Genomic DNA, 15,248 nt, shown 5'->3' on the forward strand with positions numbered 1-15,248 from the left:
AGACTTCGGGGTTAGGACATGTGCGAAGGTAAGAAGCCCCGTTTTTGACAGAATAGCAGAGGGAGGCTTGAGATAAGCAAGATTCGATAGGAGAAAAGGGTCATGACAGGGATGTTTCGTAGAATCGTCTAGAGATATGCAAGAAGGTGCACCCATCTAATTCAAGAGTATAGGGAGAAGTCGTAGGAGGATGACAGATCGTCCCCATCTATGTCATCGCTATCATCGCCTTCTGATTCGAAGAATGAAGAGGATTTTAATTCTAAAGAGTTAGTAGCCAGGCCATGTGTCGAAAATCGAAGCAGAGACGTTGAGGGACCCATCTGATAGAGAGAGAGATGCCTCCCGACATCCCTTCCGCAATCCCCCGAAAACCCCCAAATCAGAGAAACCCTAGCAACCTCTCCTTCCCACAAAATCCCCCAACAACATCAAAATCCCCGAAATGGATGGACGGCGTGGATAAAACACATTCATCATGGTGGGGCCCACATAGCACCGACCACTAGCCAACTTTAATAGCCAAACCGTATCCGAGCATCTACCATTTTCCATGGTGTTGTACACCTAATATTTAGATGTGGATCATTTTTGGGATCAAAGCCTAAAATGAACTTGAGAAATAAATGGACGGTGTGGATTAACAAATACATCATGGTCGGGCCCACGGAGGACCGATCACTTGGCCAGTGGCAGTCGTCGCAAGCCAAACCCGCTTCTTCCCAAAAGACCAAACCATGTCCCTCCCCCCGAAAAGCAAACCGCGTCCCTCTCTATCGATCGGATTCTGTATCTTTCCTAGATTCATTGCCGGCCGCAAGCTCTAGATGTCCTCCATCCAAGGTTTGTTTCTTGTATTCTTTAATGCAGGGATATTTCGATTTTTATTGCCTTTTCCTTTTTGTCATTTATGTTTCTGGAGTGCACTTGAACGGATTTCCAAAGGCAGATTGGAGTCCTCCTGCAAGAGGATCGAGACTCCGGATCTGGATTCGGTTTTCCGATCTAAAATGTAATTTATTTCGATTTCTTTTTCTTCTTTTTGAAGCTGGTGTTGGATTCTATGATTTGTTTGATTTTTATTTTTGAATTTTCTCTTGCTTTGTTAGCATTTAATTTTAGTGTATTTTAGATTCTTTGAAATTTTTTTTTTTTGGTTGTGGGGGAGAGAATCAACTTGTATTGGGTTGTTTACCAAAGGGATTATCATTTTTGAGGAATCCTCCTAAGAAGTGCTACCTCCACTGTACACATAGCATGTGTATAGTGATCAGAAGCCTTGATTTGGTGGGCCATCAGGTTTCCACATCCTAAGATAAATGCTATAAACTATGGTAGTCATTTGATCTGTAGCTTAGGAAAGGATTGAGGAAGATGAACCATGGTCCACATTCAACACGTAAAATTCATAGCGATCAAACAGTTAGATTGAGCCATGGCCCATCTACATGATGACCCACCATATCAACGGTCCAACTTCCATACACATTTCTACATGTATGGTCAAGACTGTACTTCCAAGGCATACACCGTACTTGCATTGCAGCGTTACTCTAGGTTGTACCTTTTTTACTCTTAACTGGTTTTACATTTTAGTTTGTTGGTTATTGGCCTTCGATGCTGGGTCCACCAGAAGAACCGTTCCAATCACTGAGGCGTGTCCCACATATGGTGGAGGTAAGGAACTACACTCTGGGGTACCACCACAAGTTACCTGCCTTTTCTTGCATATGTATTATGGGCTGAAGGGAGATTGAAATGAACCTGCAAGTAACTAAGAATGGCTTCTTTCCTTGTGTGATTGATTTGAATGGTCTATAGAAGGATTCATTTGGCAGTATGGATTTAAATCCTCTTGAATCCAGTGGATTTTGAAACCTGTGGAATTGAGAGAATTTTACAAATCAGCTTTGAGGTCGGAATGCAAAAAGGACTCTTTGGAGGGATTTTGGAAGAATAAAAATCCAAACCTTCAAAATCCTTGCTACTAAAGTCTAAAGAAACTGAAATGCCTGGAAACCCTCAGAATCCATGATGCCAAATGACCCCTAATATAAATGGTGCATGATGTTGTAAATCAACTATAAGTAGTGTGGAGGATTAGCACATTATTGATCAGCCAACAGATTTTCTTAGCACATCATTGATCGGGCAACCTATTTTCTTTCTCCTCCATGACTATTTCTGGAGACTTTTATTTATGACAATGCTTGGTAACTGTGTTTGATCTACAATCCTTTTCTATTCCTTAGATCATTTCTTTTAATTATGCAATCCAGTTCCTAGTTCAGCTAATGAAGTTAGGCTTACCTTGCAAATACTTTTCCCCTCCTGACACCTCTTTTGTGGACGCCTTGTGTCTCTTAGCAGGGAATTTGGTATTATTGTTTCCTCCTATACTTCTTCAGGCTTCGTTTTAATTATTTTTTGTGAGCTTTTTTACCAATAAAAATTATGATATCTTATTTGATTTCAGGTATGGCCATCAAATTGCTTTTGCTCTTTCTTTACTGGTTACAAATTCTGTACTATGTCTATTACAACTACTTACTTTTACCCTCCAGCAACATTTGTCGCTGTCCAAGTTTGAAGTCGAGTTTTTTGGAGTGGGCTTCAAGTTTGAAGTCTAGTGATTCAAATTTTGTTCAAAGGTTGTTTTCTTTGTAGTTTCGCGCCAGTTTTATTAACTTGAGAGGCTTAGATTAACTTTAGAATTCAGATATAGGAATTTTGAAGTCAATCTAAGCCTCTCAGGCTGATAAAATTATTGGGCAGCCTGAGACAACATTCTTACCACTCAAGTTTCGTCTTCTGGAATTGATTTGTCATGTTTGATCTTCAATTCTGCTGGTTCAACCTGAATTTACTTTGACGGTTTCTTTTAATCTCTCTCTTATAATTGGTTTAGATGAACTTTCTTATTAATAGGATTGTAGATGAACTTTCTTATTAATAGGATTAGAAGCCCACGTAAGTGCTCAATTGGTTGCTGTACCAAAGGAGCATGCTGCCTATGGCAAAATCACAGAATCAAAGGTATCTTTTTCATAATGATTCCTAGAGTATGGCTGGATCATTTGCACAAGATTATGAAAGTTTAAATTATTCTTTCCTCGTTTGATAAGTTTACACTTTCTTTCGTCCGAATAGGTGTTGTATGATAATTTTTCTTTTTGTTCAAGTTCATAGATTAATAAACATTTCGTACTATATTTCCATCAATTTTTTAAATAATTCGTACTTCAATAATTTCCTTTTGCCAGTTGAGGGAGGGAAATTTTTGACATGAAAGAAAGATGAAAAACATAAGGGTGCATTTGCCAAATATTCTGTAGGTAAAAGCTCTTCTCTTGAACATTCTTGCCAAATATTCTGAAGGTAAAAGCTTGCTGCTTAATATGTTGATTGCCTTTAGCATCTTCAAATTTAAGATCCATTCCACACACTTGAGTTTAATGTCTATCGTCAGTATTTGCAATGCCACCTGTGACTACCTATCTGGATATGCCCATTCTTTTTTCTTTTTCTTTTTTAAAATTTTTTGTTTTGAAGGATAACATAAAATGCCTGATGTTTGTTGTTTATGTAAATTTTAAGTTGTGCATGTAGCACTGGTTTATACATTTATATACTAAAGCGTACACACATCACTTGAATGCGTTCATAAATGTGTGGCTGTGTCTGTGTGCGTTTCTGGTGCGCTAAATTGTTTGGATTCTATTTCAGATGAGCTACTGCTGTCTGGCTGGTGAACTGCAGCAGTTTTTTGTTCATAGGTGAGTATTTATATTGTTCTCCATCTTTTTGGCACCAACACACTTTGTAATATTTTGTGCTTCTTTTCTTTCTATAGGTGGTCATTTGGTAGTGTTCCTGTTCCAACTGCTGTAGATTGCAATAGGCATTGTGTAATTATGTTGCTTGTCCAAGGTTATCCACTTTAAGATATCCTTTTAAGATTCTGAAATACTCTTGATTTCGAAGCCCACCTTTTCTGGCTACTAGGGGATGTTTGATTTACTTGTAGAACGTTTTTTTCAACATGTATCAGAAGTGCAGGTTTTCTTCTTTATCCTCATGTAAATTTACATGTTTTCTGAGGTTTGCTTGCTGGAAAATGACAGTTTATGATTCAGTGAGTTGTCTCCATGCAGCGTACAGGTGAAGCAATTGGAAAACCCAGACACTGTTTTTGACGCAATTGTTGGTCTTGTTGTTTGTTTTGCAGAACATGGTCTCATACACTGTGACTTCAATGAATTTAACATTATGGTATGCAATTATCTCTGATAAGCAAATGATTCCATTTTTTACATTTCCTTAGAATTGTTGAAATTCTATTGTCTTCCTAACTTTTCGGTGTTATAATCAGCAGATCATGATTTATTTATTTTCTTTTTCTAGATATTTTTAATGTGGCTGTAACTCTATCACAGAAGAGTTCATAATGACTTTTGCTTGATTTCTATGCAAGTTATTTTTTCTTGAATAAACATATGATACAAATATATGGAATGTAGCTATTTTATTGTATTTATGTTTTCTCTATGCATGTGCGTGTGCCACACGTGTGTGAAGTTGTTGCAAGCAATATGCATGTGTGTGCGCGCGCGCAGGTGGGTGTGTATCATTCATTTTTGAAGTTGTTACAATCAATTTTCTTGTGTGTGGGCAGTGTTCTAGTTGTCGACGAAATGTAGATATTATCGCCGATAATATCGGTGTCGCTAGTCTAGCGATACCAAAACCCCAATTTTTCGTTTCTCTCCCGATTATCGGCGAAAAATCGGACATATTGTCGATAATTTTGGATTATCGCCGAGAATATCGACTATAGCCACCAACCACGTAACCTATCAATGGAAAACCGTAGCCAACAACCTATTTTTTCGATAAATAGGTAAAAATAAGGAAAAAAAAAATCAAAAAATCACTTTGATTTTGCTGTTTTTGTAAATACGTGAGAGTGATCGCATACTTGGTTAATCGGAACTCTCAACTTGGAAGAATGCTTCATGTCGGTCTTCGAACATTGCAAAGCGGTAAGAAAAACCTCAAAATTCCTTTTCCTTTTTCGATTGGAAGCTTGAAATTTCGGCAAAAAATCAGCGATTTTGGGAATTTCCTCCCGATTTGGGAATGATATAGGGTTTCAAAATCCTCCCTCAAAAACCCCCTTTCTTCGGCAAGAATCCCTCGCGAATGAAATTTTAGGGTTTTCTTCTTCTTTCTCTCTCTCTCTCTCTCTCTCTCTCTCTTCCTTTTTTTAATTCGAGGCTCAACGATATAGGGATGCAGATTCAGCTACGGACGGCTTCAGCAACGATCTCGTACTGAAGGACGTCACCAAGTTCTGTGGAGTGTGGACCCCACCATATATATATATATATGTTATATCCATACCATCCATCCATTTGGCGAGATCATTTTATGTCATGATCCCAAAAATGATGCATATCCAAAGTCAAAGTGGACCCCACCACAGAAAACAGTGGGGACAGTGACGCGCACCGTTGAAACCTTCCTAGGGCCCACCATGATGTTTATTTGAGATCCAACTTGTTCATAAGTTCACACAGACATGGAATAATGGAAAAACATAAATATCAACCTGATCGAAAACTTCTGTGGCTCCCATTAAGTTTTTAATGGTAGGCGTTCAATCCCCACAGTTTTCTTTGGTGGGGTTCACTTGAGCTTTGCATCTGCCTCATTCTTTGGCTCATGCCATAAAATGATCTCGCCAAATGGATAGACGGCATGGATATAACAGATATATCATGGTGGGGTCCACAAAACTTGGTGGCGTCCCTAGCTAATTTGTGTCAAGCCTGTAACAGCTTTTTTGTTGCGTACTGAGTAACTCGTACACAATATCGTACTAAGTAAACTCTCTTGGGCCCACCATGACTATATGTGGCTTATCCATGCCGTCCATCCGTTTTCTAGGTCATTTTAGGGGTTAATCCCAAAATTGAAGCATATCCAAAGCTCAAGTGGACCACACAAAAGGAAACAGTGGGAATAATGATTCCACCGTTGAAACCTTTCTGGGGCACACAATGATGTTTATTCGTCATCAATACTATACATAAGATCATACAACCATGGATGAAGGTAAAACATAAAAAATCAGCTTGATCTAAAACTTATGTGGCCTTTAAGAATTTTTCAACGGTATATGTTCAATTCACATGGTTTCCCGTGGTGTGGTCCACTTGAGGTTTCGATATGCTTCATTTTTTACATGAATACCTAAAATTATATGGTAAAATGGATGGACATAGTGGATAAAGTATATAAATCATGGTGGGCCCCTTAGAGTTTCCTCGGTATGCTCAACACCAATCAGTGTGTTCACGATGAAGTAGCATGTGCGACTTGGCTTGGTAATCTGTGGGGGCCACTGTAATGTCTTTCTACCATCCAACCTCTTGATTGGGTCACACTGACCTGGATGAAGTGAAAATACAATTATCATCTTGATCAAAAACTTTCATGGCCCGTAAAATGTTTTTAATGGTGGGATTCAATCACTACTGTTTCCTTTAGTGTGGTCCACTTGAGATTTGGATCTATCTCATTTTTGGGGACCAGGTACTAAAATGATGTTCTGAAACAGATGAATGGAGTGGATTTGTCACAATGATAAAATTGGGCCCCACATAGTAAGAGTAATATGGTGTTACCCGGGTAACACGGGAGTGGCTCCAGTGGATCCCCGAATCCACCAGGTGCATGGGGCCCCTAAGTGTGGGGCCACCTTGATTATGTGACTAAATCTATGCCGTTCATCTATATTAAAAACTAATTTTAGGGCATGATCCAAAACTTGAAGCATATCCAAATCTCATATGGACCATAGTACGAGCAGAGGATGACCTGGTAACAATACTGCCAACATGTTGGGCAACAGTACCACGCCCCAATTGCAACGGGATCCAGATGATGACTACGAGCCACCTCGTCACTCCATGTGGGATGAAATATGGCCAGAAAAGTGTACTTTTTGAATTCATTTATTATTACATGTATTAATTATTGTATGCTAGTCGCATTTTTATTATATAAACTCATTTTGTTTATTATTGGAGTGATATTTTACGGCAATTTTACGGCAACGCATGCTTTTGGCTCCCGTTAAATGAGAACTTATTATTTAATACATTCTTTTTACATTTTAAAAAAAAAAAAAATCCTAAATATGCAAATATGTAATCTAGGCATGTCCTGAAGTTTCACTAAAAAATTCCGCTGTTTTTCCCATATTTCCCACTTTTTCCTTGCATTTCCGGTTATCGGCGATATTATCGACGATAACGATATTATATCTTTATCTCCAGCCCACGAAACTTGTAGCGATACCGACAACTCGAACACTGTGTGCGGGTGGGTGTGTATCGCGCGTGTGAACTTTTAACCAATTTGTGTGTGCATGTGTGTATGGGCATGCGTGTGTGCAGAGTTGTGAGCAATGCCGGTCACATTTTTTTTTTTGCCATTCACAATTATCAGCTTTAGCCCTTAGTAAGCAACCTCCTCATTATAAGTTCCTCAATATATATTCGGCTATGCATCATTTGATAATTATACTCACCTTTAATCAATTGACTCAACTGTTCTATTATAGATCAATGATAATGAGGAGGTTACAATGATTGACTTCCCTCAAACGTTGTCTGTTTCGCATCGCAATGCACAAATTTATGTAATACATCCTCCAATGTTTTAAGTTGTTAGCCCATTATTTACTTGTTAACAACCGTCCTCGCAATCATTATATTTCTGAAAACTTCCCCTTGTCTCAGGTACTTTGATCGTGATGTTGAATGCATTTACAAGTTCAGTAAAAGGTCAGTACCTGGAATCCTTGAATTTATTTATTGATTGGGTGTCTTCTATGTGATTACTAATAGATTGATATAACTGCATTTTGCGCGCGTGTTTTCCTCAACATCCTCATCTAACATTGCACAACATCTTTAAGCATTTTCCAGATGTGGTTTGAACATGTGAAATCCTTTGCATCTTCATTCTGTTATTTATTTGTGGCTATGTTATTATATAATTTTCAGCTTGTTGTCTTTTACTTGGGTTGGTCCTTGAAAGTTCGTTCACAAAGACCACAAAAATAGTGCATATTTGGGTATTCAAAACCAAAATTTTGGGTGATGTGGATTTTCATATGCAAAATGAGAATCATGAGATAGGTATATCCATTGCATATGACACAGATTATGCAAGAGTTTAAAACAAATACAACATTTGCAACTTTGGGCCACCTTGATGTATTTATTATGTATCCACTTTGTCCATCTGTATTTCCAGACCATCTTCTTTTTTTTTTTTTTTTTTTTGAAGACACAGGGTGTCCCCACCTCTTTTTTGAAGTGAGACTAATCCCTGCGGATACACGCAATCACCTACAGTGAGACTAATCCCTGTGGATACACTTTGTGCATCCGCATTTCCAGATCATCTCAGGGCATTATGCTAAAAGTGAAGCAGATCCAATTATCAGGTGGACCATATCACAGGAAACAGTGGGATTCAGGCCACCATGAAAAATCCATTTATCCCTAATACATTTAAAATGATACTGCCAAATAACTTGTTAAACGAGACTGCCAGATTTCTAAATTGTCTATGGGAGTTTTTTGAGGATTCCATGTTAGTTTTCCATATCTACATGGCTTTTTGAGGATTCTATGTTAGTTTTCCATGTTTAGAAATCTCTGTAACCCAATCCCAGAATTTAAAGCTCCATGGAAGAGCAAATTTAACTGACCAACAGTTTCTAAATTATTAGAACTAGTTTAAGATAATCTAGCCATGCTACCAAGGACCTGTTTGGATACCACCAAATAAGTTGCATTTTCTACTTATAGTAGTAGATACGTAACTTATTTGAGATAAGTAAGTTTGGTTTAAGATTAATTACAAGTAACTTTTTTTATTTACTTCATCACTTCAGCTGAATAAGTACAAACCAAGATAACTACATGATGCACAAGATAACTACACTACATGATTCCATTCATTGATACACATCCTAATTCAAGAGATTCTCCCTTGATTGCACAATGCTCAATCGGGAGTAGGATAGAATTCAGGTGCAGGAACGAGTAAGAAACCAAATCAGGAGCCAGATCTTGGACTGGAACAATGCACAAAAAGTTCCTACAACCAACTATATATAGTGTAGGTGAAAAAATTACAAATATTGAATTTCTTAAGGTAAATTCTTAGAAAACAAGGTTCAAAACGACATGGGACTTGGAAGTTTGGTCAAATGTGTCCCACCGTATCACAATGTCATATGCTGGGGCTTTATCTTTGAATCTGGATTGTCTTCCAATGATCCAAATCGTTTATACAATTAGTCTAAACAGGTGTGATAGATACAAAACAAATAAAACATCTTAAATACCCATGTTTAGCAATACCTATAGCCATGCCCATATATCAACTATATTGAGCAATGTCCATGGCCACGTATAAAACCCATTTCAACTAATAAGCATTGTCACATTTATGTATAGACAAATACTCTTATCATAGAAACAGACTCGTAAGTCCGCAAAAATCCATGCTTGAAAATCATGCTTAACTTAACAAACTTAAATTTCAACCAATAAGCATCAATAGCCTCTATAGCCTCTCACTCTAACCAATGGCTAAGAACACGCCCTTTAGCTCTACATCCTTGGCGAGATCACTACTCGCCTTCAGCTCTACGTCCATGATGATGATACATAAACATTAGATTTATTGCCGATACAACAATAGATCCACAACTTACAGAATAATAGATGGATATCTAATACAGTAACATATTCTCTTATTTCTTGTAGTGCCTATATGCAATGAATGGGATCCTATGTAGATAGGGGAGCAGTGGAAATGAAAAAATAGATCAACTTAACTGAGAAGCATCCCAATTTATCAAGATTCCAAACCCTTCAGTCATAACCCCCAAAGAGACTGCACCATGAAGCGGTTCCATCAGTCCAACAAAATCAACAAGTTCCTCATCTATCAAGTTTCAGCAAAAACTAGGCACTCACACCACATTGTCACCCTCCTATAAATCTCTAATCTCAATACCAAGTTTTTAAATCACATTTTGAAATCTAATCCTAGCAGTTAGTAGCATAAATGGATGGAGAAATTTAAATCAGCTCATCACTTGATTTAGGTTAGTTTCATAAAATCAGATAAAATATAATATAAAAAAAGTTTTGTTCCTCTTCAACCTTATCTTGCTGAAACCAAAAGATGTTGAATTAATGAAAATTCTTTTGCCTACTGCAAGACAACTATGAGCTTCCCCTAGGTTTCTTTTTTGTTGTTAGCTACTGTTGAGGAAAGAATCTGGATTGCCCTCTTTTGACCTCTGAGCACCTGCACAGGAGAAGAACAAAGGAGACCCTGGCTAGAGCAGGGGACCTTTCGATGCCAAAGTCAAGCCTGGAATCTGGGTTTGGTTGTGATTGAAGGGTTTAGGGCGAGAGATTTTACATACCTTTTCAGTGGGAGTAGGTCCTCTATTTATAGTGCATGGGGGATAGATTCGTCCACAATCTTATGCACGACTTTAGCCGTTAGGCAAGATGTGTGCGAGTGGTGAATCTGGGCAGATACCCTGGAATTACGCGGTGGACGGTTACGCGCAAGTTATGGACGCCAACGGTTACCCTGGAGTCATGCATAGCCGAGGAAAATCATCTGCCTAGCCATGGAGGTAGGTCGGCATGATTCTAGTCGGGACATTATGGGTCAGCATGATGTGGATCCCTCAGTCGGACATCACAAAGATTCGGGCTGAACTTCCGTTTACTTGTGTCAGAACCAAATTAGACTAACTGATTGAGCGGATGGAGCTGACCCGAACCAAGCCGAGCTGAACCCAACAATCGGCCGAGGATGGGCCGGGCGTTGCCCTGAGCCGAGCTGAGCTCAACGATTGATCGGCCAGGGATTGCTACGAGGAGCTCAAAAGTTCTGTATTGGTCGTCTGGGTTATTGGTTTTTCCGAGCTGGAGGTTGGGCCTATCTTCTCGTCAGTTCCATTTGTCCTCGATGAGCTCTTCAACTTTACCGAGTCGATCAACCCCTTGGGCCTGTCCCGAGCCAAGCTGGATTGACCAGGGCACTTTAAGACAGTCCTTGTGAGGTGCATAGGTGGAAGCTCGGGGGCGTGCACTGCCGAAGACTGCGCTTGGGGAAGTGAACTCCAGCTCCTCTGGGCATTGTGGCGTAGGAGTGTGTGCTCGTCAGCTCGAGCCAACCCTAAGGACAGTCGCACTATATTTCCCCATAATAGAAGCCCCCTACATCTTGAGTTTACAATGTGAGCTTGGGAAGTAAGTCGGTGGAACGAGGTCGGGCGGACGAGATGTTACGCTTTAACTGCCAGCTAGCGGGGTGCTGTACTCTGCTATGAAAACTTTTTGGCTACAGACCCATGTTGTGCTGACGTGTTGCATTGACTAAGAATGCAAATCGGCCATAACGAATGAGAGATCGCCATGTGTAAAGTGATAGACGAGGAGATGACTCTTCGTCTGCGGCATTTAATGCTGCTCATTAAAGACGTGGCGCAGCTTGGGAATTTGGGGCATGGCCGCGTGTAAGGCGATGCTCGGGGAGATGGCTCTTCACCTAGTAGATATGTAGGGTCGTGCACTTGTATGTAGTAGTAGTGTGGTTAGCCACATTGATTTATAAGCGTTGACTTGGCTTATTTGTTGACATGTGTAGTTATAGTTAATGGAGTGACCACTTCTTCAAGGGTCAGCCCATCAAAGGAGTGTCTCTCCTTGCATTGAAGGAGGTCCTTGGTAGTGTGAATAAGCAGACGCGGAGTTTAGATGAAAATCTTCCGTGTTGAGGAGTTTTTATTGCGAAAATCCATAGGAATTTACATGCAATACAAGTAGCTTTTGACCTCGGTCGCTTTTTCTCCGTGACTCAGCTCACGGGTAGTAGACCTTTAGATGCTCGACATTCCATGGATAGGGCAGAGGTCGGTTCTCTGGGTCCTCGAGTCGGTAGGAATCGGGCTGAGCTGTACCGAATACCCGGTACGGTCCTTCTCAGGGCTCCCGTTCCAGGTTCCGAAGTATTTGGGAATATCTTGCGGAGGACCAGGTCCCTTGGTCTAAACCTTCGAACCTTGACCCTGGAGTTGTAGAATCGGGCAACCTGTTGTTGCCGAGCCATGATCTTGAGCTTGGCCAGTTCTCTTGTTTCTTTAAGGAGGTCAAGACTCATTAATGCGGGGGCGTTTTCACACTGGGCTCGAGTGGGGTGGCCTATGGGATGCAGGGGCACACTCGAGGTGGGTGGACCGCATAACCCATGGATTTGGGGCTCATGGAGGCGGGTGACTTGTATGAGGCGGAGCCCATGGATTTAGGGCCCACGAGGGGGTGAAACCCATGGATTTAGGGTCCATGAGGGGGTATGGCTGAGGACCTAACCCATGGATTTAGGGCCTGGGCTATGAGATAAAGGGATTAATTCGCCATGCTCTAACAGTTCGAGCTTTTAGAGCAACTGGTTAATTGTCCCGCATCAAATTGGTATCAGAGCAGGAGGTCTCGTGTTCGAGACTCCTTACTGGGGGTGATTAATGCGGGGGTATTTTCACACCGCGCGCAAGTGGGGTGGCCTGTGGGATGCAGGCAAGGTGTTTTGTAACAGTAACGGTGGCCGTGACAGTCACCGCCGTTACCTTTACGATATGGGTCATAACAGTTGTTATGACCCCCATAATGGCCATTACGATCTCTTTTTTTATTGAAAAAAAATCCTGAAAAACCTGTATTTGCTTTGTAATGTTGATTAAAAAGTATGAAAAACTTGTATTTGCCCCATAACAAACAATTACGGGGCTGTTATGGCCTTTATATGGGACGTAACGTGCCGTTAACGGCAATTACGAGTCATTTTTTCCATAACGACTGTTACAGCCGTTACGACCCTGTAATGTGTAATGGTTGCCACCGTTACCTTTACGTAACGGCCTCGTAACGGCACACCATGGATGCAAGGGCACACTCGAGGCATGTGGCCCGCATAACCCATGGATTTGGGGCCCTTGGAGGCGGGTGACTCGTGTGAGGCGGAGCCCATGGATTTGGGGCCCACGAGGGGGCGAAACCCATGGATTTGGGGTCCATGAGGAGGGTTCGGCCAAGGACCTAACCCATGGATTTGAAGCCTGGGCTATGAGATAAAGGGATTAATTTGCCATGCTCTAACAGTTCGAGCTTTTAGAGCAATTGGTTAATTGTCCTTCATCACTCATAGTCATCTGTTCGACGTTCTGGTCCTCGTCCTAAGACCGCACGCGTGTTGTAGGGAGTCCCACTTTAACTGGGACGATGGCCTTGACTCCGAATGAAAGGGAGAACGGGGTCTCCTCGGTTGAAGACCGAGCTGTAGTCCTATAGGCCCAAAGTACGAAAGGGAGTTCCTCGACCTAGGCACCTTTTGCCTTCTCGAGCTTGGTTTTGAGATGATTTTTTATTATTTTGTTGAACGCTTCGACTTGTCCATTCGATTGAGGGTGCTAAGTTGACGAATATGCATTTCGGATGCCGAGCTGCCTCCCATTGTCCAAGACGATGGTGTGCGGGATACTGAATTGACAGATGATATTCTTCCACACGAAATCGGTGACTTTATGCTCGGTGATTCTAGCCACGAGCTCAGCTTCCGCCCACTTTGTGAAATAATCGACTCCTATAATGGCGTATCGAGTTTGCCCTTTGCCCGGGGGTAATGACCCTATGATGTCAATACCCCATTGAGCGAACGACTAGGGTCCAGTCATGGGAGTCAACTATCGCATTTCTGAGCAAAGCGCTTAGCGTCCTCTTGGAGGGTCGGCTAGAAGTAGCCTTGCCGAATGACCTTGTGGGCTAAGTCTTGGCTGCCAGAGTGATTGCCACATATTCCTTTGTGAATTTCTTTCAGGACGTAGTCGGACTCTTCTGGTTGGAAACACCTGAGATAGGGCAGGGAGAACCCCTTTTTATATAGGATGTCCCCAATCATCACGTACCAGGCCGATTTGAGTTTGAGTCGTCGTGCCTCCAATTTTTCATCGGGGAGCTTTCCTTCTTTGAGGTACTCTATGATCAGGTCCATCCAGCTTGGGGTCATGCACATGGGTAGAATGACATTCAACCTAAGCTGATTGATGCTCGGCTCGGCTAGAAACTCTATTGGGACACTCTTTGGGATGACCCCTTCAATCACGGACGCTAGCTTTACTAGCGCATCCGCCCATGAGTTTTCCGTCCTTGAGATTAAATTGACACTACACTTTTGGAATTTGCCCATCAATTCTCGAGCCTCGCACAGGTATGCAATCATTCGCATCTCCTTTGCCTAGTATTCTTCGGAGATCTGGTTGACGACAAGCTGAGAGTCGCAATGGACTTTGAGGACCCGAGCCCCCATAGTCATCGCTAACCTGAGTTCTGCTAGCAGCGCTTCATATTCAGCCACGTTGTTCGAAGTGCGGAAACCAAACCTCAGAGCATACTGGATTGATGTTAGGTCGGCGACTAGGAGGACGATCCCGGCTTCGCCATGTTTGGAGTTGGACAATCCGTCCACATACAACGTTCAGATGCTTTGGTCAACTTTTGTCGTCCGAGCGTTTTTAATCAACTGGCCGAGCCTTGTATCATTTGGTGTGGTGGTTAATCGGCAGGCTTTGCTTTCTTGACTAGACCTGCTGGCTGGGTCAAGAGGTTCTTCCGGGCTGTTCGAGGCAGCCTTGTTCTCATGACCAGTAAGTCTGACGATAAAGTCAGCCACTGCCTGACCCTCAATGGCGCTTCTCGGCTGGTACTTGATATCGAACTCGCTGAGCTTAATTGCCCATTTAGTGAGCCTCCCTGATACCTCGGGCCTCTAAAGTACCTGGCGGAGAGGCTGGTCGGTTAAGACTATTATCGTGTGAGCTTGGAAGTATGGGCGAAGCTGTTGAGATGATATTATCAGAGCTAGAGCCAGTTTTTAACGAGGGCTCTACCTACTCTAGTTTCGATAGCAAGGGGGGTGATCTTAGGTACTGTTTCAGCCGTTGGAATGCTTGCTCGCAATTTGGGGTCCATTCTGCCTTCTTATTACCCTTCAGCTGCTGAAAGAAGGAGAGGCATTTGTTGGTTGCCCTGGACACAAAGCGATTGATGGCGGCGATCCTGCCAGTGAGGCACTAGATCTCC

The 15,248-nt window shown here is 41.7% G+C and overlaps 1 protein-coding gene across 6 annotated transcripts in view; it reads left to right on the plus strand.

Moving 5' to 3' along the window:
* Positions 1 to 500: 500 nt before the first annotated feature.
* Positions 501 to 15,248, plus strand: part of LOC131217072 (uncharacterized) — a 33,501-nt gene continuing 18,753 nt past the window's right edge. Inside the window, exons 1-7 of one of the 6 annotated variants that reach the window (XM_058211813.1) lie at positions 501 to 843; positions 923 to 1,012; positions 1,597 to 1,677; positions 2,957 to 3,036; positions 3,727 to 3,776; positions 4,155 to 4,272; positions 7,809 to 7,853. In XM_058211813.1, coding sequence (XP_058067796.1) covers positions 828 to 843; positions 923 to 1,012; positions 1,597 to 1,677; positions 2,957 to 3,036; positions 3,727 to 3,776; positions 4,155 to 4,272; positions 7,809 to 7,817 — 444 coding nt within the window. In that variant the 5' untranslated portion in view covers positions 501 to 827 and the 3' untranslated portion in view covers positions 7,818 to 7,853. Of the gene's footprint in view, positions 844 to 922; positions 1,013 to 1,596; positions 1,678 to 2,269; positions 3,037 to 3,263; positions 3,379 to 3,726; positions 3,777 to 4,154; positions 4,273 to 7,630; positions 7,705 to 7,808; positions 7,854 to 15,248 lie in introns of those variants that run through there. The other 5 variants (XM_058211814.1, XR_009157189.1, XR_009157192.1 and 2 more) reach the window with 5 other exon arrangements.

This window comes from Magnolia sinica, chromosome 10 (genome assembly GCF_029962835.1).
Source record: "Magnolia sinica isolate HGM2019 chromosome 10, MsV1, whole genome shotgun sequence".
Lineage (NCBI taxonomy): Eukaryota > Viridiplantae > Streptophyta > Magnoliopsida > Magnoliales > Magnoliaceae > Magnolia > Magnolia sinica.